Source organism: Saccoglossus kowalevskii, chromosome 15 (genome assembly GCF_978046115.1).
Source record: "Saccoglossus kowalevskii chromosome 15, keSacKowa6.1, whole genome shotgun sequence".
NCBI classification, from domain to species: domain Eukaryota; kingdom Metazoa; phylum Hemichordata; class Enteropneusta; family Harrimaniidae; genus Saccoglossus; species Saccoglossus kowalevskii.
This window is the reverse complement of record NC_140655.1, coordinates 5,352,868-5,369,873: the sequence shown is the minus strand read 5'-3', so window position 1 is coordinate 5,369,873 and position 17,006 is coordinate 5,352,868. Positions and strand designations below refer to the sequence as shown.

At 34.8% G+C, this 17,006-nt stretch overlaps 1 protein-coding gene across 1 annotated transcript in view; it reads left to right on the top strand.

The window, feature by feature from the left end:
* The window catches only part of LOC100376247 (polyamine-transporting ATPase 13A3), an 83,796-nt gene that overhangs the window by 39,263 nt on the left and 27,527 nt on the right, over positions 1-17,006 (top strand). The window contains exons 2-9 of the mRNA XM_085508642.1: positions 1,301-1,501; positions 4,463-4,559; positions 8,413-8,580; positions 11,330-11,388; positions 14,000-14,141; positions 15,947-16,062; positions 16,358-16,435; positions 16,589-16,658. Of these exons, the coding sequence (XP_085364768.1) occupies positions 4,491-4,559; positions 8,413-8,580; positions 11,330-11,388; positions 14,000-14,141; positions 15,947-16,062; positions 16,358-16,435; positions 16,589-16,658 (702 nt within the window). The 5' untranslated portion in view covers positions 1,301-1,501; positions 4,463-4,490. The remainder of the gene's footprint in view (positions 1-1,300; positions 1,502-4,462; positions 4,560-8,412; positions 8,581-11,329; positions 11,389-13,999; positions 14,142-15,946; positions 16,063-16,357; positions 16,436-16,588; positions 16,659-17,006) is intronic.

Here is a 17,006-nt window from a genome sequence, read left to right as displayed (position 1 = left end):
AAATTACCCAATTCATTTTTGTTTTCGAAATTTGATCAGGACTTGCAAAATGTTGCGCCACAATTTTGGCGGGAAAAATATCGAAGATAAAATCTGCTCAAATTGTATTAAAACACCATTAGAGAAGTCGTTCATTTACAGTTGTTAACCTGCTCGAATGCTATTCTGTAAATTCAACTTGAACTTATCGACTACAGTCTGTCTTTAGGGTAACTTGTCAGAAATGATCACAGCCTGTCATTTCTACGCATATATTTAAATAATTACGATTTCGATTACGCTGACCTTCTAACTCAGTTGACGTACCTAGTTGAAGTTCAAGGGAATCCCATGTGACTTAAATTATGCACACGTTCAACCTAGAGGGAAAGGTATGTGCATAGCACATCGAAGTTATGCAAACATTAGGAATTCTCTTCATGAAAGCATTTTGACACACAAAATAAACGTTTTAAGAACGTTTTCATGACTTGAGTTATATTTTTGCGATCTTGGACTAAAATGGCCGTAAATGTGTTCACTTTCGAATTAGCAACGTGGTAAGTTCAAATTTGTGCTATTTCTACAACTGTCAAAATGGCAGCCAAGGATGGCTATATGTGATGCACTGCACATCAAATCTCGTGGTACACGAGAGTACACGTTTTTGAGAAGTTTCACGGATGTATTCAGAAACGTTTGCCATACACCGGGAAGATTACAGATTTTCTATAGCTTTGTGAAATATGATTTGTCAAACAAAAATGCATTTTGGCGATGCATTTTGGGTAATATATGAATGGTGATTCACTACAAATTCTTTGTCGTTATAAAGACTAAACTTGAATAATTGTGTCGGCTACATCGTAACATTTGTGACACGAAGCTTCCAATTGCGATTTATATAAATCCATAGTTCATGACGAAAATACTAAGTTTGTTTGTGTGCTAGTTGACAACTAATTAAACACTTTACTCCGATATGCGTGTGTCTACTGGTGGCCAGCGATAGAATACTTCATTAAGTCCGAGGGGTTGTGACAATGTGTCTGAGCGGCAGTGGCATTGTATATACGGATATAAAAACACTACAGTACAACAATACATGACATAAATAGCGATAGTCACATGCTTGCTAATTAACCTGTTCATTCAACCACAATAATCTACTAAATACGCAAAAAAACATCATTGACATGCACTCTGTGTATTGTCAAGTACGCTGACAGTTTGTGACGTATGATTCTCCCTACAAAAAGTGGACTCAACCAAAGATAATGTAGAGAGACTCTGAACATTTCTTTATCTGTGTGTTCAAAAGCAGGTTGACTTTGTGAGTTTCAATTTGCACGCCGAGGAAGTGAAGACCAAACCTAGCTGAGCTGGTAGCCAGGCACACACCAGTGACTGGATGCAATTCACCGGTTTCTGCAGGAAAGGACCGATTCTGAGCTGCAAGAAACTGGAAAAACACTGGTTTATGCTGGTGTGCCAGGATTGTCCGAAACGTTTCGCCTGACAGGTAAATATTCCAATTTGTTTGATCTTGTCATGACTGAGAAGAGAAAAATTGAACTTTGCTACCACAATGCTGAGACATGGAGTGCTAAGACATGTACAGTCTTATTTGGTTGAACTTGTAGGGCTGTTGTTTTGGCGCGAAAGTGGCAGACGACAAAATGTTGTTGGGCGAACAGCGAAACATCGGGACACTTACGAAGTGGTGTTAATATCGGATTGGGTCCATGCAGAAAGTTGTAATTTTGCTGTCAAAAATACATAACCGGTGTCTAATTGAACCAAACTTCGTAAATATTTGCCAAAAGAAACAAAACAAACATGCTGATTATACAGGATAGTCCCCTAAAATTTAAACTTTCATTCCAACAAAAGGAAGATAAAATGATACAAATGAATGCATTTAAGAACAACGCGACAAAGTTGAAAAACTGAGATAAAATATTAATATTTTAATAATATTTATATCCACCCGACTGTACACTGTCGTTTTGATGTTCGCCTATCTAGCGTTGTATTTTATTGTGGGTCGGAAAACCCACCCAGATGTGAATTTAATAGTGGGAATTTATGCTTTACAATGCCGGTAGTACTGAATCTGTGGCGCGAGATTTTGGATTTCTAACCTTTCTGTGTCTAAGTAGCGACATTAAATGGGTTCCGTACATACGTCAAGTTGAGAGTACTGTCAACATCAATTTATTGTATAATGTTGAGGTAATACAATTAAAGATAATTTGCACTCCGGGGAATCTTCTCCACTTTTCACTCACCGCAGCCGCAAACCATTCACTGGTGACAATTTTAAAATATCAAATTACTTCTGCTTGTTTTTTTTATTTTTGTTATAAAAAAAAAAGTCACTACCAATAATATTGTACACTTTCAAAAAATTTAACAATGTCGTCGAAATTTGCAAAAAACTATTTTGGCGGGATAAGCTCATTTGAAAATTTTACCACTGTGACGACGCTCAATCCTTCAGTTTGAGCGCCACACATTTTCCCGCTAAAATTTTAGTGAAACATTCTGCCAAGTTTTAAACATTTTCTCATATTTTTTATCATTTTGGGTCAAGCAGACATGATGTTTTTATTACCAACAGTTCTTAATCAAAACTTTGGAAGAAAATCTGAAAAATGTAACATTTTTGTGTGTGAATGGTGATGAAAGTTGACTTTGGCGCTCAAACTGTTAACCGGAAGTAAAGAAGTAGGTAAAAAAGGTACAAATTAAATTATATTTCGAGATTTTGGAGAATGTAATAATGCAAAACGCTTCAAGAGCCAACTCCTCCGAGTCGACACTAACGTACGTGTAAAGTGTCGCCTGCTGAGGGTTCATTTAAGGAATTGTTATCACAAACTTAAAACCAGTAAGCGTGTATCACTTCGCGGAAAAGTACTAGTATATGTTCTTCTCCAAAATCATTGAAATTAGCATTTTAGAAGTATTTTTTTAATTGCATCAAAAGTTCGAAACCAATCCTTCACAAGCCTCGCATGACCTTGTATGAAGTTAAAATGCTCGGTGTCTCCGAGGTGGCGTGCATTGATGAATATCGTTGTTGAACAACTAACTATTTGAGCTAACAAAACTGACTGGCCGGTAGCAGTAACATCCACTAAAAGCGAGCATTTACTCACTTTAAACTAAATTCATTAGCGCCAAAATACAAAAACATTAAAACATTTACCTAACGGTGAACAATAGTATATGACTCATGTAACCGATATAACAATTATTCAATAATTATTACTCCAGTGAATCTGTCAGTCCAACAAACACATCTTTGTTATGATTGAAGAAGAATCCGCTGCGTTATTATTTTCAAAATATTGTTTAATGAATGTATAATACTGCAATAGCAGTATATTTGTAATGTCAAATGAGTAAACACTTTATGATGACGTCGTAAATAACGTGTATTTATGATAATAATATTATGCAGCAAAAATAACAAATGAATTTGTTAGAACTAAAATTAATTTCTAGATGCATACGTAACATAAACATTCTAAAGTTTCATCACACATATAATCTTTTCATACAAAAATGCCATTTGGATCAGTGTTACATATGACCCTTTAAAGTAAAAGAAAAAAAATCACGTTTGGGACTAATGAACATAAAAATCAGACCTATTTCCGGACATACGATAATGGAGGAAATGTGACAGTGACCACTCGTGCTCGATGAGCTGCCTCAAAGCGTCTTCATCCAAAACGGCGGTTACCTAAAACCATTAGACCACATGTGAAAACATACTGGTCATAATATACTGAGAAAATTAATAACGATATTTTTGTTTGAATAAAAGGATTTCAAAAAAATCTACTCGATAGTATAAGATCGCCATCTAGAAAGGAAACGCGGCATAACGCAAATCGGATATACGTTGAGATAGATTTGTTTAAAGGAAATGCTCCATCATAATATATAACACTGCTCAGGTTGAAACAGAGAAAATGACTACCGTAGATATGTGGCAGGTGGTATGAGATTAAATGGGGTGTGACGGTGTATGTTAGAAATATTATTTTTTTTAACGTTTATATACCTCATATATCGGGTAACAGTGTAAGCAGATACTACGTATACTTGTTTCACATTTCTAAAGATCAAAAGTTTCTCGATTCTAAATTTGTTTTAATATTAATTTAAAAAAAATATTTTTACCAAGCTATAGTTTTCCGTTCTAGTTACAAGCATTGTATAACTCAAAAACGTTGACGAAATTTATTATTTATACAATATTATGATCACTACGATAGTAACCTTATAATATAAAATACTAGTAACCCCGGGAGATAGAAGCTTGGATGAGCATTCTCACGTGAAACATTCCCATAGACCTTCGAATATCACTAGACAAATAAAATATCAATCATTCTAATAACTCTAATGTTTGTTTGTTGAGAAGTATCGATATAATCGTAAATGTGTTTGGTTTGAACTCTTACAGGTACAGCTTGGGTCAAATTAGGTTCGAGATGAACGATCCTCCACATAAAACTCTACCGGAACGGACAGTCCTCAACGAGGGCACGGAAGAGGAAATAGTAAGTAAACAGACGTTGTATGTAGTTAATAAATGTGACAAACAAAAGACTGACTCGTAGATATTTAGGAATACACACCACAGAGATGAATAACGAAGCTATGTTTTCGATTGTTCACGTCAAACTTTTGCTGATTGTGAATCATTTCAATAGAGATTGGTAACTTTATCTAGTGAATATCATTTGAGATCTCCGATCTCCGATCTCCGTCGTATTCACAGTATATCACGACTTCTTTTTTCTAACCCCACTCATAATTATATGCTGCTTATTGCCAATCATATTCCCATAATAGTAGAAATCTTCGATCGTTTAACACTCACAGAAATCATCACTGAGGTAGCAAACGTAGAAGATTGTTTTAACCCAGAGCAGACGATCAATAAAAGCGCGCCGAAATTTTCCAGCTCGCGACATTTTGGAAATCGTTAACGCGGCAATTTGTTATTTGTAACCGATGCATCAGTGCGTGCTGGTCGCGGCATCGTTTACTCAAACTAATGTCACGGTTAAAACAATCATCATGTTGGATTGATGTCACTGATCTTAGTCGGCACTCAGGTTAAATTTGTAAATTGACAACATTTTATTGTTTGTCTGGTGTGCTTATTGATTTTTACCATGCGTCACCGGAATAATGGGAGTTTTATTTCACGCTACTAAACCATCACGCGACGAATTTTATCATGAGTTGGGTTATATCAAATGTCGATGCACATCCCAACAAATTTGAATTCCCACAAAAAAAAAATGGTTTGTTGGTCAACGCGAGTATCAGTTCAAAGGGCCACAGCTAACTTCTGATTTCTAAAAAAAATCGCAGAAAATGACATAAAAATCGATTAACTTTGACAATAAAATAATGAGAAGGATGAATGATGTGATATTATAGCAAGTCTAGAAATAACATTTATTTATTGATCGAGTAAAAAGTTTGAGTAATAATCTCTAAGGATACGCTTTATTTAGCTCGTGTGATCGATAAAGCAATCACCGACCCGGTTTACATTGAATGACAGTGATACTAGTGTTGAACAAACAATTCCCAGTGGATGAATCAGCTTGCTAATCTGACGTCATTTAGTAACATATCAGAAGTACATCAACGTAGACAAGACATAATTGATCACATCATGTGGGATAATTTGTCTGTGTGCGTAATAACAATTCAACAATGACGGTCGGAACAGATCACATCCACGGATTTTGGAACTGGTGAGAACATTTCATATAAATAGATACATCTATTCTTCGAAACAGATACATAAACAAAAACAGAAACCATCACCATTACCACGATTGAATTATGAGTTAGCTGCAAACTTAAACAGTATTATTAACTCAGTACCATTTCAAAACACATCGGTCCAAAATTAATGAGGTATGCACTGTCCATGCAGCAAGTGGGAAAACACTTCTGAATAGCATCCATCGATGGGAAATTTAGTTTAGTTATAATATCGTTCATTTTAAATTGACGTTAATTTTACAAAGGAAACAAATCACCCATAGTCACCTCGTCGACTATATTCTAAATTTATCAAGATTATCTGATTTCAGATAATTAATCTCAAATATATCTAACATATTTGTTATATTATTTATGAAATTATATTCATCAAAGTAGTTAAATGTTATTTTCAAATTTCTTGATCTGCCGTGGTACATATGTGGAATTGTCAAAATCTCGCACATGCCAGCATACTTATGCAGCGTGTATCTATACACTGCCTATTTAATTACCATACTCCATAACTGCGTTACCGACACTGGTGATCTTCATCAATTCCTTTCAGTGATGCACTGATACTGCGTATTATTTGACTGAGTTTATCACGTATCGAGTGAGTGTTGCTGTATCTTTCCACGGCCTCACGAGAGACAAATCACCGGGGAGACTAGATTGAGTTTTCCCGCCATATGTGATCCGTGCTCCGTCGGCTTTGATGAAGTCAATTTCCAAATGAATGTTATTAGAAACGAGTGGACTAGGTTAATAGCACCGGAAAACAGTGCTGAGTTTGATACTATTCGATGTCGAACCAAATCTATTATCAATCGGAAACTCCCGAATTTATATGATTTAATTACAACCACATATCTTGATCACCAAACTTAACGGTACATTATTTAGACCTTGACTCATCAAAAAACATGATCTACATGGATAAATACAACTCTAATGTCTGTGTCGTTAGTAAATGCATCTCGCCTTAATGTATAACCTCGAATGGCGAACAATTTCCGATGCCCTGAAATCCCCTTACTAATCGCCAAAGCACTCAAGCATTTTGCTCCATTACATTCCCCCGCAGTATTGTAGCCAGTAACAGAAAATTCTATGTAGCGGAAGAACAAAGTATTTTGCTAGTATCTTGTAAAATAATTTCTGTGAAACTACTTTATTCTAGCTGGAATATTTGATGATAAGATATTTTGGCTGTTTTGTATGAAGTTTATTTTCACTGTTTTTAATGAATTGATCATGAAAAGTGAGAACAAATATTTTCACTGGAATTTATTTTATTTTATTCCTTCAGCGAAAATAAATTCCAAGTGAAAATATGTGTCTATAAAATTCTATGTACACTTGCAATGTTCAACAACGGGAATAATTAAAAAAAACTTCTGAAACCAAACTATCCTTACGTAAAGTATTACAAACATATTTAATGAAAACCATAACATAAAGTCCCGTTTCTCACAGTGATCACCTTAGTACAGTCCCAGTACAATTTACATGCAATGTATATATACATAAGTACACAACTTTAAAACTGACAACAAATAACATTTGGTTGAGGTGATATCAAAATTAAATACAAATAAGCAGGAAAACATCATGCACATACATTTAAACACTATAGGCGTGGTACGCCCTCAAACATCATGCACATACATTTAAACACTATAGGCGTGGTACGCCCTGAAACATCATGCACATACATTTAAACGCTATAGGCGTGGTACGCCCTGAAACATCATGCACATACATTTAAACACTATAGGCGTGGTACGCCCTGAAACGTCATGCACAATGATATACTTTCCATTCATGCTCTAAATTCTACCACTTAGTCGGTTGAAGTAAGTAATACACCTCCCCTATAAATTGAGCCTTCTAACGAGTTTCTGTGACGTAAACGACTGATACGAAAAGTCGTAACCGGTAACGTTTTCATCTGTAGTCGCTCATCAATGATGATTAGGTTTTTTGAGATTTTATTATATTGTAGAATGTGGACGACTGTGCAATTGAACACAGTGAACGATTTGAATGACATTGACCTCACTCATATACGGCATTGTGAGATTGTTGTTTACATATGCATTTGATGTATCCCTCTAAACAAGCTTTCAGAATATATGTATGAATTCTGACAATATAATCGCACTCACACAATGGCAAAATTAAACACTAACATGTAGATATTAAGATGATTATAACAGTGATTGAATGGAAAATTTAGTCTTCATTTTCTTCTTCAAGAACGGGAAGTTAAAGTATGATCATGCACTACGGGAGTAAAACACATTTGACCTTTTGCGCACTTCATTATAAAATAGTGTTAACGTACTTGAATATAAGTGAATCTGATGTTTTTTCGGATTTGTAGAAATTTTACAAAACAGAAGCATGTTGTTTTCGTATGTAAACGCCAAATTGACAGCTCAACAATTGCCCAAGATGGCGGTGATCGTTTGGTGAAGTTTTGTTAAAGGTTGATACATACGATTTTTTTAAAAGTAACATTCACGAGGAGATGTAATAAAACATACAGCACTCTGGGACAAATGCCCATATTTGGAGAGTATTATGCATAATAATGATCTCCTTTGATTTTGATTTCAGGGATGTTACGGGTACAAACAGAGCGCGGGCAGAACGATATTGACATATCTTGGAATTTTCTGCAGCGGAGGTTTGCTGCTGCTCATATTTTATTGGAAGCCAGAATGGTCCCTGAAAGCACAGTACATCAGATGCTCACTACGAGACGCAGAAGCCGTTCTTCTCAAGGTGAGAGCTTGGATTTAGTCTAAAAGTCAATCATTACCATTTTTCACAAAAAAATCGCATATGTTTTCAAAGATTTTGAACAAGGCCTATAGAAAATTTGAAATTATATCCATTTGATCCAAAATAAACATTAAAATTATTAGAAATTTATAAAAATGTGCAAAACGTATCATTCAAATTTTGGGCGGAATAATTCGAAGGGTTATATAAAGCTACACGTACAATTTTGAAAATATATCAATTCTTCCCTTATACTCCGGAACTGGAGATTTATCTTATTTGCCTACTATGATGCTAGCTTTACTGTGGACACCACAAGCCCATTTTTATAAACATTCATAATTACAATGGCAGATGAATTCAAACTAGCCAATGAACGATCGCAATAACGCTAATAACGTTCCAAGAAATTCCATCGGCCAAGAGAAACAATTCTTGATCCAGTTGTAAACTTAAATATTCATAGAAATCAGGTGAATGGATTTGTGATAGTAGTTTGCTTAAAATACTTCATATGTATTCAAAATGAGGCAATAAGATAATTCAAATCACGGAAACTGAAAACATGGAGCACCAATCACATACACTTCATGGGGGTAAAACTCACTTACCATTCTGCAAGGCGTTTTAATGATTCAAAATAAAGTAAATAATTGTTCAAAACATGGGTTTTACAGCATATCTCGGCGGATACGGTATGTAAACCTACAAACGGAGCACCAAACAGCGCGTGATCTTTCCCTCTTTTAACAAACCCCTGTCAAGTGACGCGTCCCATGGGACAATGTGACTGTTGTATTCTCAGCGGCCTTCGACTGAGTAAGCGTTCCGTAGAGACTTCCCATTACAAACGTTGGCATTCATGCAAGAATACCGTATTAGAGATGCGGCTTTACCTCGTGTTAGATGGGATACACTTGGTTTATCCGACTAAACATTTACATAGTAGCCTGCACCTGATCCTGAAATACTTTGTAATCCTTGCGACACTAGACGAAAAAAAGCAGGACAGTGAGATTTGTCAGTCGCTGGTTCGTACATCTCTACTTAGTCATTTTATAATCGCTTACAAATTAGGTTTTATTCTCCATCCCTGGTGTTGGTAATTATAATTAAATCAGTTACAGTAACAAATGGTGTCAACTCTGCAGACTAACGTTAATATTAAAAATAAACCATATTATCCAATTCAAAATAGAGATTCATCAAACATGTTATCTTTGGCAATTGTGACGTATCAATATATATATAATTAAACTGAACTAATTATGGACAAAAACAAGTCTCGTGGTTCTCTCACTCTCAGCGAGATCTCGGTGACCATTCACGAATAATGTCACGGTCATAAACAACGCGAAAGCTGTTAAAAATATACTATATACAGAAATGGTAGGAGGAAACTATAGTACTTGGCCATTGCCCTAAATGTATAGATGTATTGAATGATTACTAAGGACTACAATTACCTAATATCACATATATTATCCAATAGTATGTACTTTACGTACTCGGAAACATTGCTTTTCGTAATAAAAGCATTTTGGCATGATATGATTTGGTTCAATTGAATCCCATGAAATCTGTTGTATTTCAGTCCCAAAATATGTAAGCATATTAATATTAATTATTTCCTAATTCAAGAAATATTTAATTATTTGTACATATAGCCATATGCCAATATACTAAATAAACTAAATTATTTAGTAATTATTAATTATAAAATTTAAAACCCTCCTGAATAGTTTGCAATTTGAAGTATCGGATATCAGTTGGAAACATTCTTGCATATTTCACCCATCACAGTCCACAATGATGTTTCATGAATTTGAAAACTTACTTATATAATATTTTTTGTTTCGACGATTTTATAAAGTGGCAAATTTTGCATAAAATATTCACGGCTTAGATAACACCTATATATTATTTGGTTTTGATTTTATTGGATGGAACAACTTCCATAATTCACAACATTTTTATCATCTGTATAAACTGTTCTGCGTCAAAATGTGAACTAACTTATTATAAATAGGACTTTATGGAAAAAGAGAAAAAATTATAACCAACAACTGCGTTATTACGTAATGTTATATCATATACCTGCATAAATTAGTCATGTCATACTCAAAAATACAAAACACGGTTTATTACAATTGTCATTCACGACAAGTACACATTTCCGCGTGGAAAGGCAAGTCCGGATGGATATGAAAACCTCGCATCACGCTCTCCGAATGGAATCAATGAAATGTCCGCCTTCTGAATAATTCAGATTTTGTACATTTGTTAAAATGCCAGTTTGTTAATTTTTAATCGCAAGGCGAGTAGCGAGTAATTTACCGTGTAGCACACAGTGTTACGGGGGTACACCTTACTGAAATGAAATCGAATTTTGAACACAGGTGGGGACTTTCTAGCTGCGCGGAAGAACACACTTAGATTTGTTCGATGTTAGTGCGGAAGGATACTTTTAAAGTTACACAACGCCGGATGTTTCTGATATACGTTCAAAAAGTGGTAGATGTATCCACTAATCGGCGGAAATTGCTAAGATTGTTGTACGCCTTATACAGATTTCGCAAATACAGGAATCAGATCAGTCATATAAATTTAAACAATACGATTCACAACCCCCCCCCCATTCATCAAAAGCCTGTTGTCAATATACATTCGTTCCACTACTCCTCCTCATTGGCCTATTTCATAACTATTGATAAGAAGCTAATTGTTATTCATATGTTTCATTTCATAGGATATATATAGAAGATGGCATACAGCCAAAGTGGAGAGAACAAACGTCGAACTCCCCGAGTAAGTTTCCACTCCAATCCTCAACAGTTTTAGTATGCCAATCATTTTAAAGCGCGGCATTTGAGTATTCTCTTTCTTGAAAGCAGCGGGCAGTAGGCATTAAAACAGCACATACTAAGATTGTCTCAGTGAAGTAGTATTTGAATCCAGTCTGTTTACATATGAAAAGAAACTTAACTTTGTACGTTTCTGCATTCCATGCGAATATTTCCTGCTTAAGAAATATTTATTTTAACTTGTGAAAATAAGAACATTATAATAAATACAATTCAAATAATTTTGCTCACTTTTTTGACCACACTTGGTATTTTCGTCTTCTCAAAAAATCTGCTTTTTGGTTGCTTTCACATGTCTAAAAAATAGTCGAAACTACTAATTTATTAGGAGAATATGTGATGCAAAATTTATTCACAGAGTTAACCATTTTTCGGACACTTGAGAGAATGTATGTTTTTCAATTGACTCACCATAAATATGCATAATATAATCAGACATGAGGTGGTAATATTCACACGAGAATTGCAAAGGCATTAACATTTCTACGAATAATTTGTGTTCGCAATCATTCTTCAGACGTCAGGAATGTTTGCAATTATAATTATCGCCTACATACATTACGGAAATTGAAGGCATTATCTGTACTAATTACTCGAGAATGGAATTTCATTTATGTAATTGAATCAATTAATGATTTTTACGCCATAAATGATAGACAATTGCGATTTAGTGCGTATTCCCAAAAGAGACGCTCTGGATTCTCGTGATAAATTGCAGACCACACATCGTGACTCGTCCTGTATCTATTTTTATACTTGACAGACAGATTGCTAACGACACTCAGACAAAACTTAAAATAACATATCAAAACAAACATACGTGCATACAAGGATAACGATATATACAACAGCATATATATCGGCTAATCAAAACAACAAGGTTGTGATGTCCTGCACATTACTATACCACAAATCCACCCGTCATGAATCAATCTACGTCATAATCGGAAAGTAGTATACATTGCCTTACTATATGTTATCGTCTGCATTTTACATATTGCTTAAAACCAGGTTAACTAAACTCGTAAATTTAGCACATTTCATTTCATTTTGTGCCACGAATACATAAATAAACCACGATCATTCAAATATTACATCGACAAACGAATGAATCATAATGATACTTCCGTTGAATGTTGTTTCCTTCCTCCAGTTATGTAAAATATTAATCTTTTGCTATTTAAATTTAAACAGGAAGGTATCGTATAGTCTGTAATGCAACAATCACTTCTCTGCAGTTATTGCATTTGTGAATAATTAAAAAGGAGTTGGTTAAGTTTGATGAGACTGTGAACCTGATTTTCGTTTCGTTTTCAGCCAATGTTATAAAATCTGTTTTTAGCCAGTGTTTCAATAATAAAAACAAAGAAACCTGTTGAAAGTACTGAACTGCTGACTCGACGTCTAGTTAGAATAGAATAGTCATTGACATTCGCAAGATATCCGATTTGCATAACGCAATTTGGGGCAAATTCAAATGTTTTACTACCGAACATACATGCAATGCATTATGGTAAACGGCTTTCCATTCAATATCATAAAAAACTATTCCACTGGACAATCACTAACATAAATGTCAATTTTTGAAACGTTTTCACGATAGGATAATTACCCGAGCAACATTTTGAGAAATGACAAAATAATTTCACTATAAAAAAAGTTTATATGTAGTCAAATTGCAGCAAATATTAAAAAAATCAATGGTTACCGTATTTGGAATGCATGACTGATTGCTCATGCGTGGTGACAGATGGACGCTCACAATAAAAGAGGCAAGAAACCAGTAAATGTTCACTGGGTCATGCGATGACATCCTACACGAACGAATCAAATTAGTCCTGTCGATGTTTCCAATGGCGTGGAAAAGCCTGTCTTTCCAATTCCCAATCCCAATTCTAATAAATTTTTGATGGAATATTTGGTTGAATAATTAAAAGGTTAAATTCCCCCGAGGTTGAATCAAAGCTCGGTAGTAGTGCCCTACTCGACAGGAATTTGCATTCAAATGACGACGTTACGTTTTACATTCGTTCCACAATCTGAGATTGAGATTTCCCGGGATAGTTTACTGGCGCTGGTGGGCTAGTAAAGTAAACACAGTTCGCTCCCCTTCGTTCTCAAGGTCGGAATCGTGTCGTTATAACTCCAGTATTTGATTTTCGTTGATTGTTCACATATGTCCGGTAGGTTGGATTTTCACACAATGTCTATATCTATTGACAGTTCCTATAACTTGACAAATAGCGCCGCTTCATCTGTAATTTGTTTCAATTCGATAGGTCAGAAAAGCAGTTCATCCATTCTGTATTCTGTTTCGCCCTTCAACACTCATAGGCAATGCAGTTACTTATTGTGGTACATCCACTATATCCTAGTCGCGAAATGGCCGCCGAGATCTCGTTGAGAGCGAGAGCCACGTGACTTGTTTTTGCTTCGCGTCCATTGTTCCAAATATCATAGTCATAAATCGGCGGTCATTTGCATATATTCCAAGATTTCATGACTGAAACACGAAGACACTGTAATACATTATTGCCATTCATTTATATTTGCAGCGATTCAACATTCCAGAAACGTAAATACCCACATAAGACACCGCCATCTAATACCCCAACAGAACCATTGGATGGGGATTTCAAAGAAAAAGGCGTCAATGGCTCAATGGAAAAAGTCAATACGCATGCAACGCATGTCGCGGTAAGTGACTAAGTGTTAATTGTTAAACCCCCCATGGACGCCACCATTACCTCCATCCAAGTCTCATAATCTTCAAACAGCTCTAGAGCCTTTCTCACAAAAGTTGTGAAACATGCTTACCCCACCAATTACTTGCATTAACATGTAGTAGGCAGTACCAGTCGAGCAAGCTCAGTTGAGCAGTTATCGCGTTACTAAAACGCAGTGATGTAACCTTAGAACGTTTAAGCGCGTGAACTGTCATGACAACGACAGTTATTAGTTATCGTGCAAGTTGAGCGTGATTCAAGTTTGCACTACGCACATTTGGCGTCAAAATGGCGTTAAGGATGCATCTATTTACCAGTCCTTCAAATGAAATGTTATGTATTTTCAGAAAGCGTGTTGATAATATTTGTTAATACTGTTGTTGGATATACTATTTTGTAGACCAGGTTGGATTATAATTTACCATAAAATAACAATTTTGCTTTTGAGAAAGTCTTTAATAAAATACAAACACTAAATACGCACATGCAGTGATTGTCATTATATGCAGCAAAACAACCAGTGCGCATGTGTATTAGAAAATGTAATTGTTTCATCTAACGAAAACTCGTATAATGTATAACAAGATCAACGTTTTCTTATTTTCAAATCATAGTCCAACGTATTCGTGAATAACAAATCACGTGCTCGCGTCTATATTACATATTTAAGATATTAACAAATGCAGGAAGAGTTAGCAGGAGAAACATAAGGGGATGAATATTTGAAACAATTCAAAACAATCAAAAATGGGAAGGGTGAAGGTATTTCAAATTTCATTTCTTGTTGAGTGCTCATAAATAAATAGATGTATTTGATAATTTGCTATTGTCTAATTTGGATAATCTTTTATTTTGCACCAGAATTGCCACATGCCAGTTTCAAATGGCTCATATAGTATTGAGCAATTTGTCAATGTCTAATCAAAATCTACGTATAGTCAAATGTGTGAGGATGTCAAGTTCCTCATATATACGGACACTTGTTTGCAGTCGTTATTAAGTAAGTTAATCACATGCTGCTATGCAAATAAAGTCCTAACAATTATTATTTTTTCAAGACAAAAGTATGCTCGATCCGTCTTTGAGTGTGTTCCATTGTAGAAAAAGTTCAAAATTTCACTGCAAAATAACATGTATTGTACAAGTGATTTATAACCACAAAGTGCCCAAAAAGATTCATCCCATTTTGTCGATGAAACTAAATTTTATAAGTTAGAGTTTGTCGTAATTTTGCTTCTGCACAGCGTTTTCGCGCAAAAACATATTAGGAGATACGAAGTCCAAATATGAAACGATTAACGCAACATCATTTCCAAGACAGTGGTCAAATAGAAGTTAGTAGCGAAAATGTCCACTAAAAATCACCATCCTGTTCGGGCTTTATACACAGAATGTGTTATAATAACAAGGTATTTTGGAGACACCGCTGGAAAATCTAAAACCTATTGTTGTTCATAATCCTCTATGGATAAAAGGCCCAATAACAATATTCATGATTCTAGTCCTCGCGCACGTCGCATTATTTCCTTTAATTAGTGTTTGGCAGAGAAACAATCAGCACAAATTCTATCACAATTTTAGAATAAAATATAAAAATTCGCCCGCGTGTCAATTTTGAAAAACTTGACCAGAGAAATCTTCTTTTTTTTTCTTGGACTACTTCTCACCATTATACAATGCAAACAGTTATATAATCCCTCAGTAATTTCAAGTGTCTCTTTTATCTCTGAAAAAGCATATATTTACATGTATATATATTTGTTTACTGCTCATTAGAATTCTCAACAAGAGGTGCAAATATTCAGCGATGAAAAACAGAAGATTAAATTCTTCCGATACCAGAAACTGAAATATCTATGGGACCCATATGAGGAGAATTTTTACAAATTGAGGTGAGTTTTTGAAACAAGATTTCGTGTACCAATGAATTTCAGAGGATGTTTTTTTCGATCCAAATCAACCTTTAATGCATGTATTCGAAATCACCACTTGTTAACTATATCTTGAACATATATCTTGTTGTCGAGGCAGTGAATATTCTTAATGCAAAACAAAAAGTTAAAGCCGGATCACTGCATCATATTTCAATTTTTCGGAACGGCAAGCTTTTGATTATTGTTTGCATTGGTTAAAAGTGGTTGGTTTCACGAACTGTTTTTACCAACATTTTCTTGTTGACTTTTTCAGAGGTTTGGATATTGATACGCCATGCAGTGATTTCTACAGTAAATACAATGGAATGTCATTACAGCAACAAGATAAAAGGTAAACGACATTTTTAAAACTTCCAATTGCACTGATTATATATACTAATTAAATGTAAAGATTTACTAACTGTTCTGCCACTTGTCTGATTGGACTATGGAGCCATTTCACTTTCTTGGTACGTCATCACATTTTTCATTTTTTTTGTTTCAGGCGAAATCTTTACGGAGAAAATCTTATTGGAATCGAACTAAAGCCGATCTTTCTGCTATTTATAACAGAGGTCAGTTCATACAATATACATATACAATTACTCGCTCCTATTCATCACATGGAATTATTTTATTTTACTCGTAACTGTTTCCAAAGGTAAAAAGAAAAATTATAAGAACATCTTAGACAACCGAACCATATATGACAAAACACAATTACTTCATATGAAAATATTAACATAACCTAAAAATACTAGTAAAATAAGTAGAACAATTTGTTTTTGAAAAAAAAAAAAGATAAAATAAAAAAAAGGAATATTCTGATATTAATAGGGAAAGACCGTTATAAAATAGACGTTATTTCTGAGAACCCGCTCAGGAACATAGAAATGATTTTCCCCCAAGATATACTGTGAGTC